The sequence below is a fragment of the Pteropus medius genome, unplaced genomic scaffold (genome assembly GCF_902729225.1).
Source record: "Pteropus medius unplaced genomic scaffold, Ma_sr-lr_union100, whole genome shotgun sequence".
NCBI classification, from domain to species: Eukaryota; Metazoa; Chordata; class Mammalia; order Chiroptera; family Pteropodidae; genus Pteropus; species Pteropus medius.
The window spans coordinates 1,208,394-1,224,988 of NW_024355990.1; the positions used below are offsets into that span (position 1 = coordinate 1,208,394).

The following is a 16,595-nucleotide window of genomic DNA, read 5'->3' on the forward strand; positions in this document are numbered from 1 at the left end:
CTTCATTTTTGCATTTAAATCTTTGAACCGCCTGTGTTTTGCGTCGGTGAGACACAGACTGCCTCGTCGTCCGACCCCGTCATCCATCACCGGTGCGAGGTGTTGCCACGCCACCCGGTCGGGGCCCGGCGCACTGGGCCCGGCGTGGGGCTTCCGTGCCCGGCCAGCCACGCCCCTCCCACGCCGCTCTGATCCCCGCGGCCTGAGCCGGCGTTCCCCGCGCTGGATGCCTCCCTGAGACGCTCCACTTCTAATCCCTCCTCTTTGCCGGTTTTAGTGACGTTTCTGGATACGTGTGCTTATTTTCCATTTGAAGGTTCAAGTCAGCTGATTTTACTCTTAAAAATAACTCCAGCTTTTTGTGTCTTGGTCTAATTGGAATTTGTGAAGCTGTAGATTAATTTAGAAGGAATCGGTATCGTTTCTCTCCAGCTGACCAGCAGTGTGGACGGACGCGGCTCCCTGGGCAGTTTCGGGGCGTGGCCTCGGCTTACTCATGGCTCCCCCGTCGCTGGACCCCCATTGCTGTGCTTCTGGGGTTTCTTCTTCCCCTGGGTTTTCTAACCGGTTTTTGTTTGCATACAAGGAGGCCGTAGACTTTCACATGCTCCTCGTTCACCTGTTCACCTTCCCGGGCCTCTACAGCATCTCTTGGTTGTGCCTCCTCCTTTCCGAATGTTACCTTTCTGTGTCATCTCGGAACCCTGGCCGTGGCGCCGGTGGCGTGAGGGGCCAGCTTGTCATCTTACTGATTCGCTTGGGACAGTGTCTAGTGTTTACCCACTGAGGCTGATGCTGGTTTTTGGCTTGGTTTATAGATGCGAGTGTGCACACTTACACGCCTGCTCGCGTACACACATACTTGAACTAATGAAGCATCTACTGTGCCTGTTTTACAGTGGTTTTTGAAATCTAAGAAGACGCTGAATTGTGTTAACCACTTTTTGACCGTGCCTGGAGAGGGCGGTGAAGGTTCACCCCCAACCCCGACTACATGTGCTGGGTGGTATGTCGCGAGCAGCCCTGGGGTGGTCTGTCTGTCCGTGTGAGCGTGTGCGTGTGCCGCTCTGGGATGGGCCAGGAGAGGGGGGCATGGGTGAGGGCGCATCAGGTGGTCCAAGAAATGTCCTCAGAAGAATGAGCAAGAACTGTGAACTGCCATCATGCAGTTCCCTCTTTGTCTCGAAAATCAGAGAAATCAGTGGGTTCTCCAGTCCTGTCAGGTGGGAGGTACTTGGGGGGATCCCTGTTTGGAATTGACGCACTGCTGCCCAGAAGCCAGCAGCGGGAGCTGGAGGCGCTGAGGGGCTATGAGAAAATCGGGGCGTGGCTGTCGGGCGGCCGGAGCCCTGCCTCCAGGTGTGCGTCTCATTACTGAGGGGCAGGACTGGAACTTGTGCATGGTTCCAAGTCTCGGGTGCCAGGAAGGAAAGCATTGTCTCCCTACCTCCAGGGACCCTAGTGGATCCCGAGGCCACGGGGGAGTCCTGGGCGGTGCCGGCAGCGTGCATTCGCCTCTCCCCGCTGCTGGTGTGCGGCGGGGTTGAGAAGCACGCACGCGGCCGGGGCTCTGGAGTCGGATGCCTGGCCCGGCTCCGAGCTGCTCTCTGGACCCACAGACTCCTGCAGGAAGGCGGGCTCTGCAGGCCGTGCTCGTGGCTTCAGGGCTGAGACCGCTTGAGGGGGGCCACCCTCTTCCCTGTCCTGAGGCTGTGGCAGCGCCGTGCCTGGCTGGCCCTTCCTTACCTGGATTTTGGGAGAACGGGGGATGCTCTTGTTTGCACACGGTCAGCGGCGGGACCCGGGAGCTGTGTAGGACTTTGGTTCTATGTCGTCGGGCCTGCAGTCAGGGCTTAAATGTCACGGCTGCCTCGGGGCACCTGTGTCCTTTCTAAATGCCCTGTCCTCCAGGGGTGCCCTGTGGCCGTGTTCCCGCCCTGGCTCTGCTGACTCACCTCCCAACCTGTCTCTCGTGCATCAGTCATCACCTTGGGGGCTGAGATTTGCTTGGTGTCAGTCACAGCCCTACACCGATACTTGTGTGGCATTAAGCCCACAGCCCTCTTCGTGGGGCAGCTCTGCTTCCCTGCCTGGGGCTTTTCGTGGGCCTGTGCTGTTTCTTCAGAGGAGAGGGCGAGAGCGGAGAGCTGGGGCATTGGGCCCATTACGGAGGTGCTGGCTGGGCCCGCAGCTGCTCACCCCGCAGACAGTGGTCGGCCGGCCCGTGCCCCGCAGAGCCCAGGGGCAGCCTGCGAGCCGGTGTGTCAGCAGACGAGTCGAGAGGTCTCGGCACCAGGGGGGCCGCCGCTGGGTGGGAGACCGTGGGTGCACGTCTTCGTGGACAGGGTGGAGCTGGCAGACGCGCTCTGCAAGTGGGATAGCGCGTCTTGGGCGGGGACAGTGGGGGGTGCGCATGGCACTGGGTGGAGCTGGGTTCATCTTCTGGAACGTCCTGGCGCCGTGCGGGCCGTTCTTCTTAAACTGGCAGGAAGTTGATGCTTTTGGTTGTTTCTGAAGCTCGTCGTCTTCCAGTGTTGACAGAGTTAGTGTTTTTCATTTTGCGTGCGAGTTTTTTCTTTAAGCCCAGAAAGCTGAGGGTTGATAGGAATCATTCAGAGTCATGGATGCGAAGTTTTCTTTGGCTTGTCAGTGTCCCATGGAGATGGGTCCTAAAAATGGTGTCCCGTGAAAATGACTCGACATAAAATGACCAACCCAGTGTCTTTGTCTTTGTGTTAAAACCATCTTAGGGGCGGCCCAAACCAGGGCCTGGCGGTGGAAGGGGTTTTGCTGCTGCCCCTGGGGGCTGGGGAACCAGGCTCATGGGATTCCCTCCTGGGCACCGTTTGGCAGCTGCGGGCCCTTCGCAGGAAGGACAGCGCAGGGCAGAGGCCCTCGGACCAGCAGCAGCGCCTCCTGGGCAGCTCCCTGGGCAGCACCGGTGGGCGCTCTAGCTCAGGAAGGGTGGGCAAGAAGCCACCACCTAGATGCTGTCTCCCGATCTGCACCCAGCAGCTCTGGGTATGTCCAACCTGCTGGGTGACATTAGGGACAAGTCCTCCATATGGGGCTTTGAGGAACTGGGGACCTGTGCTCTGGGCCCTCTCACTACCGTTGGCCGAGGCGGTGGGTGTGCGCGGGCCACCCCTCCCCAGCTGGGCAGCAGCCCTGAGATCCTCGCATCTCCAGGCAAAGCCATCAAGGGGACCAGCCCAGCCTCTGCAGCTGTAGGTGCCACCAGGCTCTCGGGGAGGCCCGGCCGGTGGGCTTGGGGCTCAGCCAGCCAGCACCTCTGTGCCACACACACATACTCCTCTGTCCAGGCCCCTCTCACGCTGCCCCTACTCACAGTGCCAGCGCGGCTCCCGCAGGTTTGGCTGATGATTCAGTCAGGTTGATCGGTTAGGGACTGTCGTCTCCTAGTGGCCTGTGTGACTGGCCAGCAGGCGGGCCTTCCTGCACTGTGCCCAGGCCCCTCCTGCTCCGCCTCCCTCCTCCCCGGGCAGGGCGGGGCCTGGGCCCTTCCTGACCTCTTTGGCTGTGGGGTCTGGGGTCTTTGTCTCATCCAGGTGGTGCTCTGGGTCGGCCTGGGCATCCTGGTGGTCAGCACACACACCACCCTGTCCGTAAGCGAGGAGACCCCAGTCAACCTGGACTTGGCAAAGGAAGCCCCTGGCGGCCAGCTCAGAGCGGCCGACGGGGAGACGAAGGCGGAGGTGGCCCGGTTCCCAGGCACGCGGCTCTCAGGTACGTGCACCCACCCCGCTCAGCCCCTGCAGCCCTCTTAGGGGGTGCCGCGGTAGCCATACCTTACGGTCAGGAATGAAGGTGGCCCTTTCCAGGCTGCCTTCATCTCGTTTGGGTGATGGAGGGGCAGGGGACAGACGGCAGACAGGGACAGCAGGGCTGAGACCTCCATGCCCTGATTCAGCGTACGGACAGGTCAGTCAGTCTGTGGGTCTCTCACGTTTGCTTGTGTTTTAAAAATGTAAGTTTCAGCCACTCCTGGCACGCATAGTGTCAGTGACACTGCTTTGTGTCCTGCTCACGTTCCGTGTCATTGGTCAGCCTATCTGTTGGCAGAGTGGTGACCCTCACTGCCCTATGGCCGAGGCCGCCTCACAGGCCTCGATGCTGTGGCCCTGTCGCCCCGTCTCTCCGTCTGTGGCTGGACCCCTGGGGTGCAGGGAAGGGGGGTTTCCGATTGTGGACAAGGTCTCCCACTGACTGTGACTAAGGAAAGGTCACATGGAAGGATGGGCCAGGAGGCCAACATGCTTGAGCCCTGGCTGTGGGGACAATGGCCCCTGGACTTGGTCCTGCCTCAGTTCGGCGTCACCTCCCTGTGCAGGGGAGCCCCCAGCGGTGTCAGCAGCCACAGACGCCCTGCCTGCCAGGGGAGCAGTCTCCCCCGGGGCCGTCTGACCTTGAAGGGGCTGGGTATGCTCCCTCCCGCCTTCCCGGGCTGGCAGGGCCCACAAGATCCCCCGTTTGAGGGTTTCCTGTGGAGAAGATCCCTGGGAATGGCGGGGCTCGCTGACGAGACGGCCTGAGTCGGCACCGTGGCCAGTTGCTCGGATGCAGTAGTGTGGACAGGAAAAGCCCCTGTGAAGAGGGAGCCGGACGTCGTATGCCCACCCCGCTGGTGCCCCTTGGGTCCCTTGCCCCTGGCGTGTCGGCTGTGTGCTGGGGACGCCCCGGCAGAACTGGGCTCAGGCACCATTTCCCCGTCTCGGCTGCCTGCGGGCCTGCCCCGTGGCAGCCGTCTCGGCGTGCGTCGGCCTGGGCTGCCTGTCCCTGCGGCGCGGCGTGGCCCCCGCCTGAGGCCGGCCGAGCAGCTGCGTCCTGTCACGGCGGCGGCGCTGGCTCACCTGGAGCCCGCCGCAGCCACAGCTGGTTTCCATTTATCCCACGAGGCTGCAGCGGAACACAGGGCCCCTTGGAGCCACATGCCGTTTGTTTTTAGCGCACGCTCTGTTTTTCTCGCCCCCGCCTCCCCTGTAATTGATGGGCCGCCTTGCTGAAGGGGCGCTGGGCCCGGGGCCTGTGCTGCATGTGCCCCGTTGGACGCTGCTGTCAGCGTGTGGGCAGGGTCTCCGAGTCTCTGGTGTCCCCTTCAAACTGGTACCAACTCTTCTTAGAGCCTTGCGCGGGCCCTGGCACTGACGGAGGCATCCTGCTCCCCTGGGGAGCTGGGACTGGCACACATGGCCTGGCGCTCTGGGTAGCGAGCACAGTGCCTGGGCCGCACGCTGGGGCGGGGAGCAGCAGGTGCGGGGAGAGGTGCTGAACCCCTGAAGGCTCACGCGGTCACACTCGGGCTCGCCAGGCCACTTAGGTCACATCGGCAGCACCTAGGCGGCTGGCAAGCGGGTGCAGATGGGGTGACACATGGGCTCCCCCTTGGAACGTGGCCATCCCCTTCCTCCCCCCCAGTGCCCACACCCCCGTCATGTGGTCTTGGGGAGCAGCCTTGGTCCACACCCCTTGTATGACGCGCCCCCGTGCTGCAGTGGGGGGACGCGGCCGTGTGTCTGCTCCGTGGGAGAGGAGAGGAAGGGCCAGGACGGGGCCTCGGGTACCCGGCTGGGCAGTGTGCCAGGCCCTCGGGTGGGCAGGAGGCAGGTCTGCTGGTGCGTGTGGCTTCAGGTGGCAGAGGGTGACCACGGGCCTGAGCGGGAGCTCACTGCCACCCGTCCCTCCGCTCCACTGTCCTCTGTCTTGAGCTCGCGCCCTTGTGCGCCTGCACCGGCTGCCCGTGCGCCGCTGGGAAAGCGTCCCAGCTCCCGTGACAGATACCCACGTGCCTGCGAGGGCCACGTAGCTCCCACGTCCGCTCTCCGCGGGTCTGAGCCCCGCTGGGAGGGGCTTTGACAGCTGCTGTGTCCCGCGCCCGCTGCCCCGGCGGCTGTCATTTTTCTGCTCTTGTGTCAGGATGTGGCATTTCTCTGGCGCCGTCCAAGGTAGCCACACCGGCGTCATCGACCGGCTGGATTGGGGGGCAGGAGGGCACAGCCCAGAGTCGCCACCCACCTGGTCCCTCTTGAGCAGCGGGCCTGCCCCACCTGCCCACCTATTTGTAGGAGGCCCCTGAGGGGTGAGCCACTCTGGTGCCCTGGCGGCCACCCGGTGGGAGCGTGGGGCCCGGGGAGCAGTGGGAGTCCCGCATATTGGGAAGATGAGCGGGTGTCATAGTCGGGGTCCCACAGCTGCTCAGCCGATAAGAGTGGGGTTTAAGAAGCCCTCAGCAAGCCACCCCTCCTCACACCCTCGAGGCCAGCGCCCTGGAGAAAGGCAGGACCGGGTGCAAGAGCGTCACCCCACAGCATCAGGCAGTCGTTCTTGCCCTGGGGTCCCACGCACCTCTGAGTTCGAGCTCTCCCCCAGCCGACAGGACTCCACATGTGGGGCTCAGGTGCAAGTGACTTGACTGGCACTTGGCAGTCTGAGGTGGCTCTTCCTTCTTTACTGCTCACAAGATGCAGAGACCAGTCCACGCGGGTGACAGCAGAGTGTGCCCCAGGCCCCGGGCCGTGGGACTCCCCGCCTGTGCTCTCTGCTACAGGGGAGACTGGCCTCGACTGCACTTTCCTCATCACCATGCCAACGGGCTGGTCTGGACTTTGCACCCCCAACTGCCACGCGCCAACCGCACAGACAGCCCAGGGCAGCGGCCCGGCGGTCCGTGCCCCGCTCCCTGAGCAGGACTGCGGAATTAGTGCCACACCCGCCTGAAGCACTGTCAGGAGTGTGAGCGCATCCCTCGTCGCCACAGGGCCATCACGAGTGTTTGGGGAGGCCGCTGATCCACCACCGCCTGGCGGAGAGGCATGAGCACAGGATTTGCTGGGTCCACCTGCATCGCAGGTCGTGGCGAGGCTTGACTTTGGTCGTAGGAAGCGCCCTCTTTGACCAGTGAGGTGGGCGGGCGCTGACCTTTGGGGGCCCCAGAGTGTGAGCTGGCGCGGGACGCCCTCTGCTGGCCACTCCTGAGCCCCACCTGCTGCTTGCCTTCCCGGAGAAAGTGGGGCGCCACAGCCCCCGCTCCCCCGCGGCTCCTTCCACACCGTCCTGCCCTGTTCACTGGCCAGTGGCATCGCCAGCCACACAGGGCGGTCTCTGGTCTTAGCACAATGTGGTCACGTTACCGTGAGAACCAAGCTGGGGCACGTGGGCCGCTTTCGGTCACTCGTTTTATGTTATGGTATTTTTACTGCAGCCAGGAGGCATTGCCGGCACACTGGCCCCGGCGAAGAGCTGGGTGCCACCTTAGAAAGCGCCGTGGCCATTGTGAAGTGCAGAGTCCAGGCCTGAGAAGGCTGAGGTGGGGCGCGGGCCGAGCCCTCCCGGCACCCCAAAGGCGGCTCACAGTTGCGAGTTCCCAGGCGACGCCACGCTCGCCACGCTCGCCACGGTCCCTCCCCGTCTGGTGGTCCGCACGGAGCTCGCCTCAGCCCATCCTTCATGTGTGACGATGGACCGATTTTGTTCCCTGCTGAGAAATGACTGCTCAGAGGCGACTTGGTTCTGACACAGTGGAGGCCGACTCTGCCTTGTGGTGTCTGCCCTCCCGCTCCTGGCCCCTTCCTTGACCGCGCAGTCCGCCAGGCGGGCGCCTCTGGTTTGTAGCGGTTCTCGCTGGAGCGTGGGCCGCTGTGAGGGGATCGCATGTGGCAGAGACCAGGACATTTTCACCCACTCGGGCGACAGCCACGTGCTTATTTGAATAGAGTGCAGAGTTGGCTCCCTGCTAACCAGCCCCCCACCAGGGGCTCCGTCCCTCTGCCGGCTTGTGTGGGACAGCAGGCCCCCAGCCACATATGGGCGGGAGCCCCCGGCCTGGCACACGCAGGCGGCTGAGCCGAGTCCCCCTCCGGCTGTTGTGAGACGTCCGCACTCGGGCCCCTCCTCTGCGGTGCCCTGCCTGAGGCCGTGTCCAGCCACCGAGGACTTCTGTCTCCCCGCCCTAAGATGGGAACAGAGATTGCTTCTGGCCTCTGGGGGGAAGTGACCGTTTTTAAAGGTCTTTTGTTTCCGACACAGCTCTTTAGTTTTGTCACATTTGCCTAACACGTAGAAAGTGCGTTATTTTAAGTGGAGGTTCCTAATAGGCTCCATTTCGGCCTCATTCTGAGGGCCATCCTCACGGCCCTTCTCGGGGCCCGGGGTGACCGTGCAGGTGTGGACGGCTGTGGGAGGCGGGCGGCACAGCTTTGCAGGCTGTCCTCTGCTCATCTTCCTGTCCACACTGACCCTCACCATCAGCAGAAGTCCTCAGGATTGCAGGTCACCTCCTAAGAGCCTTTTCCTTAAGGCCCCAGGCTGCAGCGAGGCGTCGAGTTTGGGAGGGTGGTGTCCCCAAGCCTGCGGCCCCCAGCCCAGTCCAACGGTGGGTTCATGCTGCCATCTGGTGGTGATGACCAGTGTTACAGGGAGTGTGCTCTTCTGCACCCAGTTAGGTGTAAATTTCATTTTGAGTATCTTTGTTACGAATACATGAGAAAAGTGACAGTTTCCTCTGCTACTTAGTTGCTAATGACTGAAGGAGAAAAAACATAACTGCTTCGGCTCTGCCATTCGACTGGGAGATGTGACTGCCATCCAGGGAAAGCTGCCGTGTTTGGTGCTGGTTGGTGGTGCAGCCAGCGGGGAACGCCGCTCACTTAGCTCTGCTGTGCTCACAGGCCAGAAAGCAGGGGTGGCCGTGGCTGAGGACGGCCGGGATAAGCCGAAGCTGCCACCTGAGAAAGATGAGATGGAGCAGGCCCAGATTAAGGGTCCTGAGAACGTGCCGCAGAGGGAAGGCGCCAAGGAGAAGCAGGAGGAGGTGCAGCTGGACCGCCCCGCGCAAGGTGTGGCCGGGAGGGCTGAGCATGGGGTGCTGGGTCTCTACCCCTTAGCCCTGTACAAGTTCTGGGCCTTTTTGCCTCCTTTAGCCTTTGATTCGGGCGGATGTTCTGCCCCTGGCCAAAGCAGCTGGTTTGCAGCTGCCTGGCCTGTCTCGTAATTTTCTAGAAATAGTGCTGCTCCTCAGCTAGACAGCAGTCACATCTGTGAGAGGTGGCACTCGCGGGCCTGTGTCACATCATTAGGCACTAGAGCTCACTCAGTTCACAGTCCCTGAGAAGGAAGGCCGGGTCATTCCTCCTCATCCCCAGCATGTCCTTTGTCTCTCTCCAGGTGTGGCGGTGCCTGTGGGCGAGGCCCACCGCCACGAGCCCCCAGTCCCTCATGACAAGGTGGTGGTGGACGAAGGTCAAGACCGGGAAGGACCGGAGGAGGATGTGCGTTCGTCTAAACACGTGGCTGAGAAGGCTCCGGGCGACAAGGGTCAGATGGTGCCACCTCTGCCAGATTCAAAGAGAGAGCGACCTGGACAGGACCAGGCCTTGGAGGCAGTGGGCGCTCTTCCCCAAGATCCCCAGAAGGTTCCAGAAGGAAACGGTCAGCCAGCCGTGGAGCCCGTGAAGGAAGACTTGGAGCTAGGCAACAGGGGTCTGCATCCTGGGCCCCAGGCAGAGCTCCCAGAGGGGCAGGAGTCCCTGGGGGCAGGCGCAGGGGAGAGAGCAGCCGGCATCCCGGGCCACGCCGCAAGGGCCGTGGGCGATCCCGCAGAGAGCGAGCCTGGTGGGTGTCAGCCTGGGCGCCCCCTTCCCTGGAGGCTCCTGCAGTGGGCGGGGGGCCTTCCTCCTGTCCCCGCGTTTCCCCATCTCCAAGATTAGCGTGTGAATGTGGCCGCCCTTCAGCTGGGGGTCAGAGTGAGAGGCTGGTGGCTTGACAGCGACTGTGATATCTGTCACGCAGCTCTTTGCGTACCACTGAATGTCAGGCGCCGCGCTGCTCCTGTGTCCGGGCGTACCGGGCTGGCGCGCGGCGCTTGACAGGTACCGCGTTGTGACGTGCCAGCTCGGAGCCGGCTGGGACGGCTCTAGCATGTTAATTGGCGAGGGTGGTTAACGCTGGCTCGCTGCCACGGCCGGGGAGATTGCTGCGTGTTTTTTATTACCTCCCTGGTAATCATCAGGTCGCGGATAAACTGAGCAGGGGCGGAGGGCTGATGCGGAGGGCGATTTCAGGGAACATCCGACACCTCCTCTCGTTCCCCCTCTGCCGCCTTCCGCGCCTCCCCGGTCCCCCTGAGTTTCTGCGAACCCGCATCCTGTGTGTGTAGGTGGGAAGTTGGCCCCCGGGGCCGGGCAGCCCGCGGAGCTGAGAGGGCAGAGGGACTCGGAGGGCCCGGGCGGAGACCACGCCGGCAGCAGGCTGGAGGGTAAGCGCTTGGCTCTCTCGCCGCCCTCTCCCCGGGCCTGGGGACACCTCCCTCCCTTGCGTCCAGACCGGGCGATGGCAGGGGAGGAGCCACAGGTGCCCCCCATCTTGGGGGCCCTTTCCAGAGTGCCTCAGCCTTTTCTCGGGTACCTCCCTAGGAGCCCTTTTATCTCCTCTTGTCTTAGAAGAACCTGTCCTCTGTCACCTGACTTCCCATTACCGTTCGTGTTTCAGTCACAGCAGACGTGTTAGTGTTTCTAATGCGTGCGTGTTGCTGCCGGCCAGTGTGGGCGCGTTGGCTGGCACACAGCTGGCTCCAGGATGCGCCTCCCCGAGACCCAGCCTGGATGCCGGTGACTGTTACTGCCTTAGCTCCTTGCCCCCCGGCAGTGCTCCAGCCCCTTATCTGCCCCACCCCTTAGATGGGACAGGGGACATTGGTGTCACCTGCAGTGAAGACCCATTACCCGTCCAGAAATGGATGCTCCTCTTGCCTTTTCTCTCCAGTGAGTGAGACTTGCTGTGAATCTTCCCGACCTTCTACCCATTTTGGGGTGATCCCAGCTGTTGGCTTTTGATCTCCCACCCCAGGGCCCCACTGGTCAGGCATTCCCTCTGCAGTGGCGGTGGTGTCAGTCACCTGGCTGGCCCGTGATCGCCCATCCTGAATTTTTTGGTGAACCACAGGCTCCTGTGCCATGGCCTCACCCAGGCTGAGCCCCCCACAGCGTCACCACATTGGTGGCAGCTTGTGAGGATCAGCCCCCTGGGCCATGCATTTTACCCCGTGCATGTGAATTGAGGCAGAGTAGCCTCGGGTGGGGTCGTGAGACGGGCCTCATTGCCTCCTCCCCGCATCTGCCTCCCAGTGGGGCCTGTGGGAACAGCCAGCCCGGAGCTCCTGCTGCCAGGATGCCACCTGAGCCTTCCGGCAGCCGGGGACCTGGATGGCAGGGCCTGAAGGTGCGCAGGGTCCCCTGAGTGCAGGGCCTGCTTTAGCGGTGCCACATGCCTGAGTCTGTCTCTGATTTCTCTTCCTGTCCTTGTTGGTTTCAACCCTTAGAATCTGTTATCTGAACCTATTTGATTCTTTGGTTTTTTTCTTCCTGAAAAGAGAATTTTCACGGTTTCCTATTCTGCTTTTCTTCCGTATGCCTCTCAATGGGACGAACAGCTGAGATCAAAAAGATAGTAGCAGGTACGGACGGGGGTGCGCGGCACAGAGGAGGGCGCGTCTGCGGAGGGGGAGACGCAAGGACAGAGCTGGCGGGAACACGCGGGCACACGCGGGCACGCACGGACACACGGACACGCGGGCACACGCAGGCACACGCCACCCCTTCACGGCACACGTGGGCACACGCGGACACACGCCCCTTCACGGCACATGCGGGCACACACGGGCACGCCGCCCCTTCATGCCACATGTGGGCACACGCAGGCATGCCGCCCCTTCACGCCACATGCGGGCACACGTGGGCACACGCCGCCCCTTCACGGCACACACGGGCACACACAGGCACGCCGCCCCTTGTGGGCCCCCATGCCCCAGCTAACTCCCCTCTGCTGAATTCCTTGGTCTTTCTTAGCCCTGCGGTGCCTCTGCTGTCACCAGGACAGTCTGTAAGCACCGGTCGCTAAGGCCCCAGCTGGGCAGGGTGGGGCCACACGTACCTTCCGCTGTGTGCCTGGCCTGACATTAGCGTCTTTGTGTGTGTGTTAGCATCTGGACGGCTCTCATCCCATCCGTGAGGCTGGTCCCCGTGGTCCTGGTGCATCCCACGAGGGGCTCTGGCTATGGACACAGCTTGTCATCTCCTCTCTGTTTCATATGTTTCATGTGTCACTTCTGGCTGGACATGGTACCCCATCCCCGTGGCATTGGTGTGGGGCTGGTCCTCCAAGGAGCCAGTGAAGAGGTGGGGCTCACCCCCCGACCCCGGCACCTGCCTGGGGACAGGCAGTATTGGCAACGTGGAGCTGTTGTCGTACCATCGACCATTACATGGTCATGAGCCACAGGCACCCAGAATGACAGGGTCGCCCACGGCCAAGGTGGGGCAGCGCCATGCACGTCACTCATGATAAGGGAGGTGAGCAGAGTCCCAGGCTCATCCATGAATGGGGCTTTGCTCAGGCAGGTGTCCTGATGCCCTGAGGACACGTGGACGGGTGCCTGGTGGGGAGCAGGGGCTGCTGCAGCTGGGCTGGCTGAGAGGTCCCCCTTCCTGTCCTGCCCGTGGTCCTGTTCTCTCATCCTGCACATAGCTTTGTTCTCCCTTCTTCCCTGTGGCCCCATCCTCCACGTGGCCCGTCTTCTGTCCTCCCTGTGGTCTGTCTTCTGTCCTCTTCATGGTCCTGTCCTTCCTATGGTCAGTTTTAGCATGTTCCCCATGGGCTTGCCTGCCTGCACATCCTTGCACCGGCCTCCAGAGGTCCCCCCACCATAGTCCTGGGAGAAGGCCGACCCCACACTGTTCTGGCAGGTCACAGGTCACAGGTCCTGTGTGCTTGGCAAGCAGGGCCCTTGCTGTCGCTCTCACCACTTGCAAACATTCTCCTTTCTCTTGATGTGAATTTTCATGCCTGGCAGCCCTGACCAGTCACAGCGCCTTTCAAAGCTTCCTATTTGAGACCCTCAGTCTCATCGGGAGCTGCGGGGCAGCTGACCCAGTGCTGAGGCGTTAGTGGGAAATGCACCGGTCACTAAGCCCACTGGGGCCACATCCTGCGTGGGGGTGTGACGGGCTGTGGCAAGGCCTCCCCACATCTGTCACAGCAGCCCCCTGGGCTTGCTGCTGTGCCCTGGGGGCGGGGTCAGGAGCAGCATGTGGGGACCTGCTGTGTGCCTGCGGTGGCCTTGGTCTCACAGAGGTCCTGTTCGTTGCTGAAGGGAAGCCAGTTCTGTTTGCTTTAAACTCTCAGCCTGGAGGGGCTGCCTTCAGGGGCCACCCTGGCCATGACCCCTGAGCGACTTGGGGCACGTGGGACTGAGCCACAAGCTGGTGTGAGAGCAAGGCAGCTGGGACGGTGGCCGCCATCCTTGCAGAGGCCTCGGCGGTCCCTCTGGCCTGAATGTCCCGCTGACCAGCTGGGGGATAAGAATGGCGCCATTCAGGGCGTCCGGGGAGGGGCCTCCCGGTGACCTCGGCCCAGCGCGGGCTCTGACTATGTTTTTCGAATGCCAGAAGCTGGCAGGGCAGAGATGCTGGACCACGCCGTCCTGCTGCAAGTGATCAAGGAGCAGCAGGTGCAGCAGAAGCGCCTCCTGGACCAGCAGGAGAAGCTGCTCGCGGTGATCGAGGAGCAGCACAAGGAGATCCGCCAGCAGAGGCAGGATGGCGAGGATGGCAAGTCGGCGGGGGCGGGGGAGGGGCGGGGCTGGCCAGGCCTGGAGGGGGCGTTGCTTAGCACTGTTGGCGTCTGCTGCAGCTGGCTCCATGGGCTTGCGTCCTGCTGGGCAAGTTTACGTTGTGACGCATAGCTTTTAATTGCTGCCAAGCTGGTTCCTTTCAGTTCCAGCATAGGTGGCTTCTGCTATGTCCAAAGCTAAACTGATGACTTCATTTGCAGTGGACGCACAGCCTGAGCCGGGGGTGGCTGTGTCCAAGAGTAAGGAGCAGGAGGCCCGCGACGGAGGGCTGGCGGAGCACCCCCTGCAGCCTTTGGAGCCTGAGCTCGGCGCTCCCGGGCGGTCCCCCTCTCCACCCCCCGGACATGACCAGCGCGCCTTGGAGGAACCTGAGGCAGCTGCAGGCAGAGCCCCACCCGGTCCTCCCGGTGGTGGTGGTGTGGACACGGAGCCCCGGGCAGCCCAGGCCAAGCCCAGGGAAGGGTGGCAGGGCACTGAGCCCAAGGAGGTGGGCGTGCAGGAGCAGGCCCCCGAGCCAGGCCTCGCCGGGGCACCTGGGGGGCCAGAGAAGCCTGATGCTGGGGACTCTGCCAGGCAGAGTCAGGACAATTTTGGTGGAGGCTCCCACGAGAGGAGGAAACCCAGAAAGGAGGTGGCAGCCGCTGGTGCTGCCGTTCAGGAGGCAGGCGCCCTAGAAGGGGGTGTGGAGAGACCCCAGCAAGTGGGCCAAGACCAGGACCCTGCAGGCCTGTCCCGCAGGCTGGGCGCAGCAGCCCCTCAGGCCCAGGCTGTGTTACATCACCCTGAACACCCAGCTGTCTCTGTTGGAGGTCAGGGAGGTCACCCCGAGGCGAGAAAGGAGGCCCTCGGTGGGGACCACCTGGGCGGGGACAACGAACCTGCTCCTAGAGAGGACGCTCCTGTCCTAGAGCCTGATCAGAGACCAAACCCTGAGCTTGGGCCCAAACAGGCCATCCCTGGGGCGCAGAAGCCGGACCTTGCCAAACCCAACCGCGACCTGAAAGTCCAGGCCGGCTCCGACCTGCGGAGGCGGCGGCGGGATGTGGCTCCTCGTGCAGACGGAGGCCTGGCCTCTGACGATGGCGTCATCATCAGCTTCAACTCCCTGCCCGATGTGCAGGTCAATGACCTCCGCAGCGCCCTGGACACCCAGCTCCGCCAGGCCGCAGGGGGCGCTTTGCACGTGGTCCACAGCCGCCAGATCAAACAATTGCCTGGGATCCCGGAGGAGGCCTGAGTGCCTGCAAGTGGCCACCATCCTCCTGGTCGGCTGGCCTCACGCAGCCATGCCCAGGCTGCTGGCGAACCTGGAGCACAGTGAGCACTGCATCCCGGAGGTCACACTGAGTACGGGTCCGAAAGCCCTGTCTCACTGTGACATCCTTCCAGGGGTGGTCTGTGCTGTCACTGATGCCTCTTCGCTTGTCCAGGTGGCTCAGCTCACTGGCCACCCAAGACCCTACGGAGATGTGGCATCAGCTATGGTCTTGTCTGCAACCCGCCATCTGCATATTGTGACACAGGTGGGTCCTGTGAGGCTGTGGCAGCAGGATGCGTGATTGCGGCTGGTGCCTCTGCGTGCCGACTCGTCCCAGCACGTGGCTGCCGACACCGGCCCTGGCCACAGGTCCCCAGTTACTCCAGGTTTTATGTTGCTCGCGTTCTCTGAGTGTTGTAGAAAACCTTAATAAACAGTCTGCCTTCGCCCTGCTGCTCACAGCACATACTGCTTCCTGCCTCAGGGGCTAGAACAGCGAGTCTGTCACTGGGCATCAGAGAGCTGCCCGGGTGCCCTTGCAATGCGGCTCTGCTCCACGCTGTGGTTCCCCAGAGTATCATGAGATCTTATTTTAAAATAAAAAATGCCACTCTAGTCTGCTTGGTTAGTTACCTGGATGGTGCCCGACACCAAACGAGCACAAAGCTGCGACCGGGGTCACTGAAGAACAGACCAGTAACCAAACCGCAGGGTGACGTGTAAACCAGAGGCATTAAAGCCCTGGAGAGACGCTGTCTGCAGGCAGAGCTGCTGCCCGGAGCTACTCTGGCCCTCAGTGCCAGGCCTGTGGCTGCAGCGTGCTGTGACCAGCATGAGGGAGGGGAGTTCGTGCAATAAGCAGTGACTTGTTTTGGCCACGGCTCCTCTTGAGTCTGCTGCAGCCGCCCATCTGTCTGGGGGGCTTTTGTGATGTTTTGTTTCCAAGGAGCAGAAGAGCCAGTGGTGGCTCCCTGGCCTGTGAGACCGTCGGTAGGTGGCCTGGCAGGTGTGGCGGGCTGTCCTGGCTGAGCCCAGGGCCTCCACTGCTTTGTCCTGTGTGTGCTCGGCTCCCCTTCTGGGGCTCATGCTCTACCCTTGTACCTTTGAAATCACTTTTAGTTTTTATTGTAAATTCTCTGCATTGGGCAGCCTGACCAGAGAAGGGTAATAAAAGCTTTCTGGAGGCCTAACTCATTCCCCCTGAACCAAGTTGGGGTGCTGCTCGCGCAGGGAGCCCGGCGAGCCGGCTGGGTGGCGAGGCGCTCCCGGAGTTTCCACCTGTCTACTCGAGGTCCTCCCGTCCCCGGTTTCATGTCTTCCGAGGTCACTCTCCTCCCACACCCCCATCCCCACTGCCCAGGCCCCACTTCTGGCACCCAGACTCGTCCCCGTCAGTGCTCTCGTGTGCAGCCCCTCAGGAAAGGTCTTCCCGGTCCGCAGACCTCTGGATGGGGTCACGGGTGCCAGGATCACAGGGAGGAGGGAGGAGCTGAATGTGCCTCTCACCACAGACTACATCCGGCTCCTGTGGATGGAAGGTGCCACCAGTGATATGGGCCAGAGCTGCCACCAGTGGGTGACCCTCCCTGTGGGGAACTATAGCCCCACGTGCCTGGGATGGACACTCCAGAGAACCAGGGAAGGCCGGGGCGGGGGCGAGGCTGTGCGTGAACGTGAGGCGCCCCGCCAGAGGGC

At 62.4% G+C, this 16,595-nt stretch overlaps 1 protein-coding gene across 5 annotated transcripts in view; it reads left to right on the top strand.

Annotated features, from left to right (window-relative positions):
* Positions 1-15,515, top strand: part of SLC38A10 (solute carrier family 38 member 10) — a 35,583-nt gene extending 20,068 nt beyond the window's left edge. For 3 of the 5 annotated variants that reach the window (XM_039859578.1, XM_039859581.1, XM_039859582.1), the window contains 6 exons: positions 3,570-3,747; positions 8,685-8,852; positions 9,181-9,627; positions 10,172-10,270; positions 13,458-13,619; positions 13,843-15,515. In XM_039859578.1, the coding sequence (XP_039715512.1) occupies positions 3,570-3,747; positions 8,685-8,852; positions 9,181-9,627; positions 10,172-10,270; positions 13,458-13,619; positions 13,843-14,879 (2,091 nt within the window). In that variant the 3' untranslated portion in view covers positions 14,880-15,515. The remainder of the gene's footprint in view (positions 1-3,569; positions 3,748-8,684; positions 8,853-9,180; positions 9,628-10,171; positions 10,271-13,457; positions 13,620-13,842) is intronic. The other 2 variants (XM_039859580.1, XM_039859579.1) reach the window with 2 other exon arrangements.
* The last annotated feature ends 1,080 nt before the right edge of the window (positions 15,516-16,595 follow it).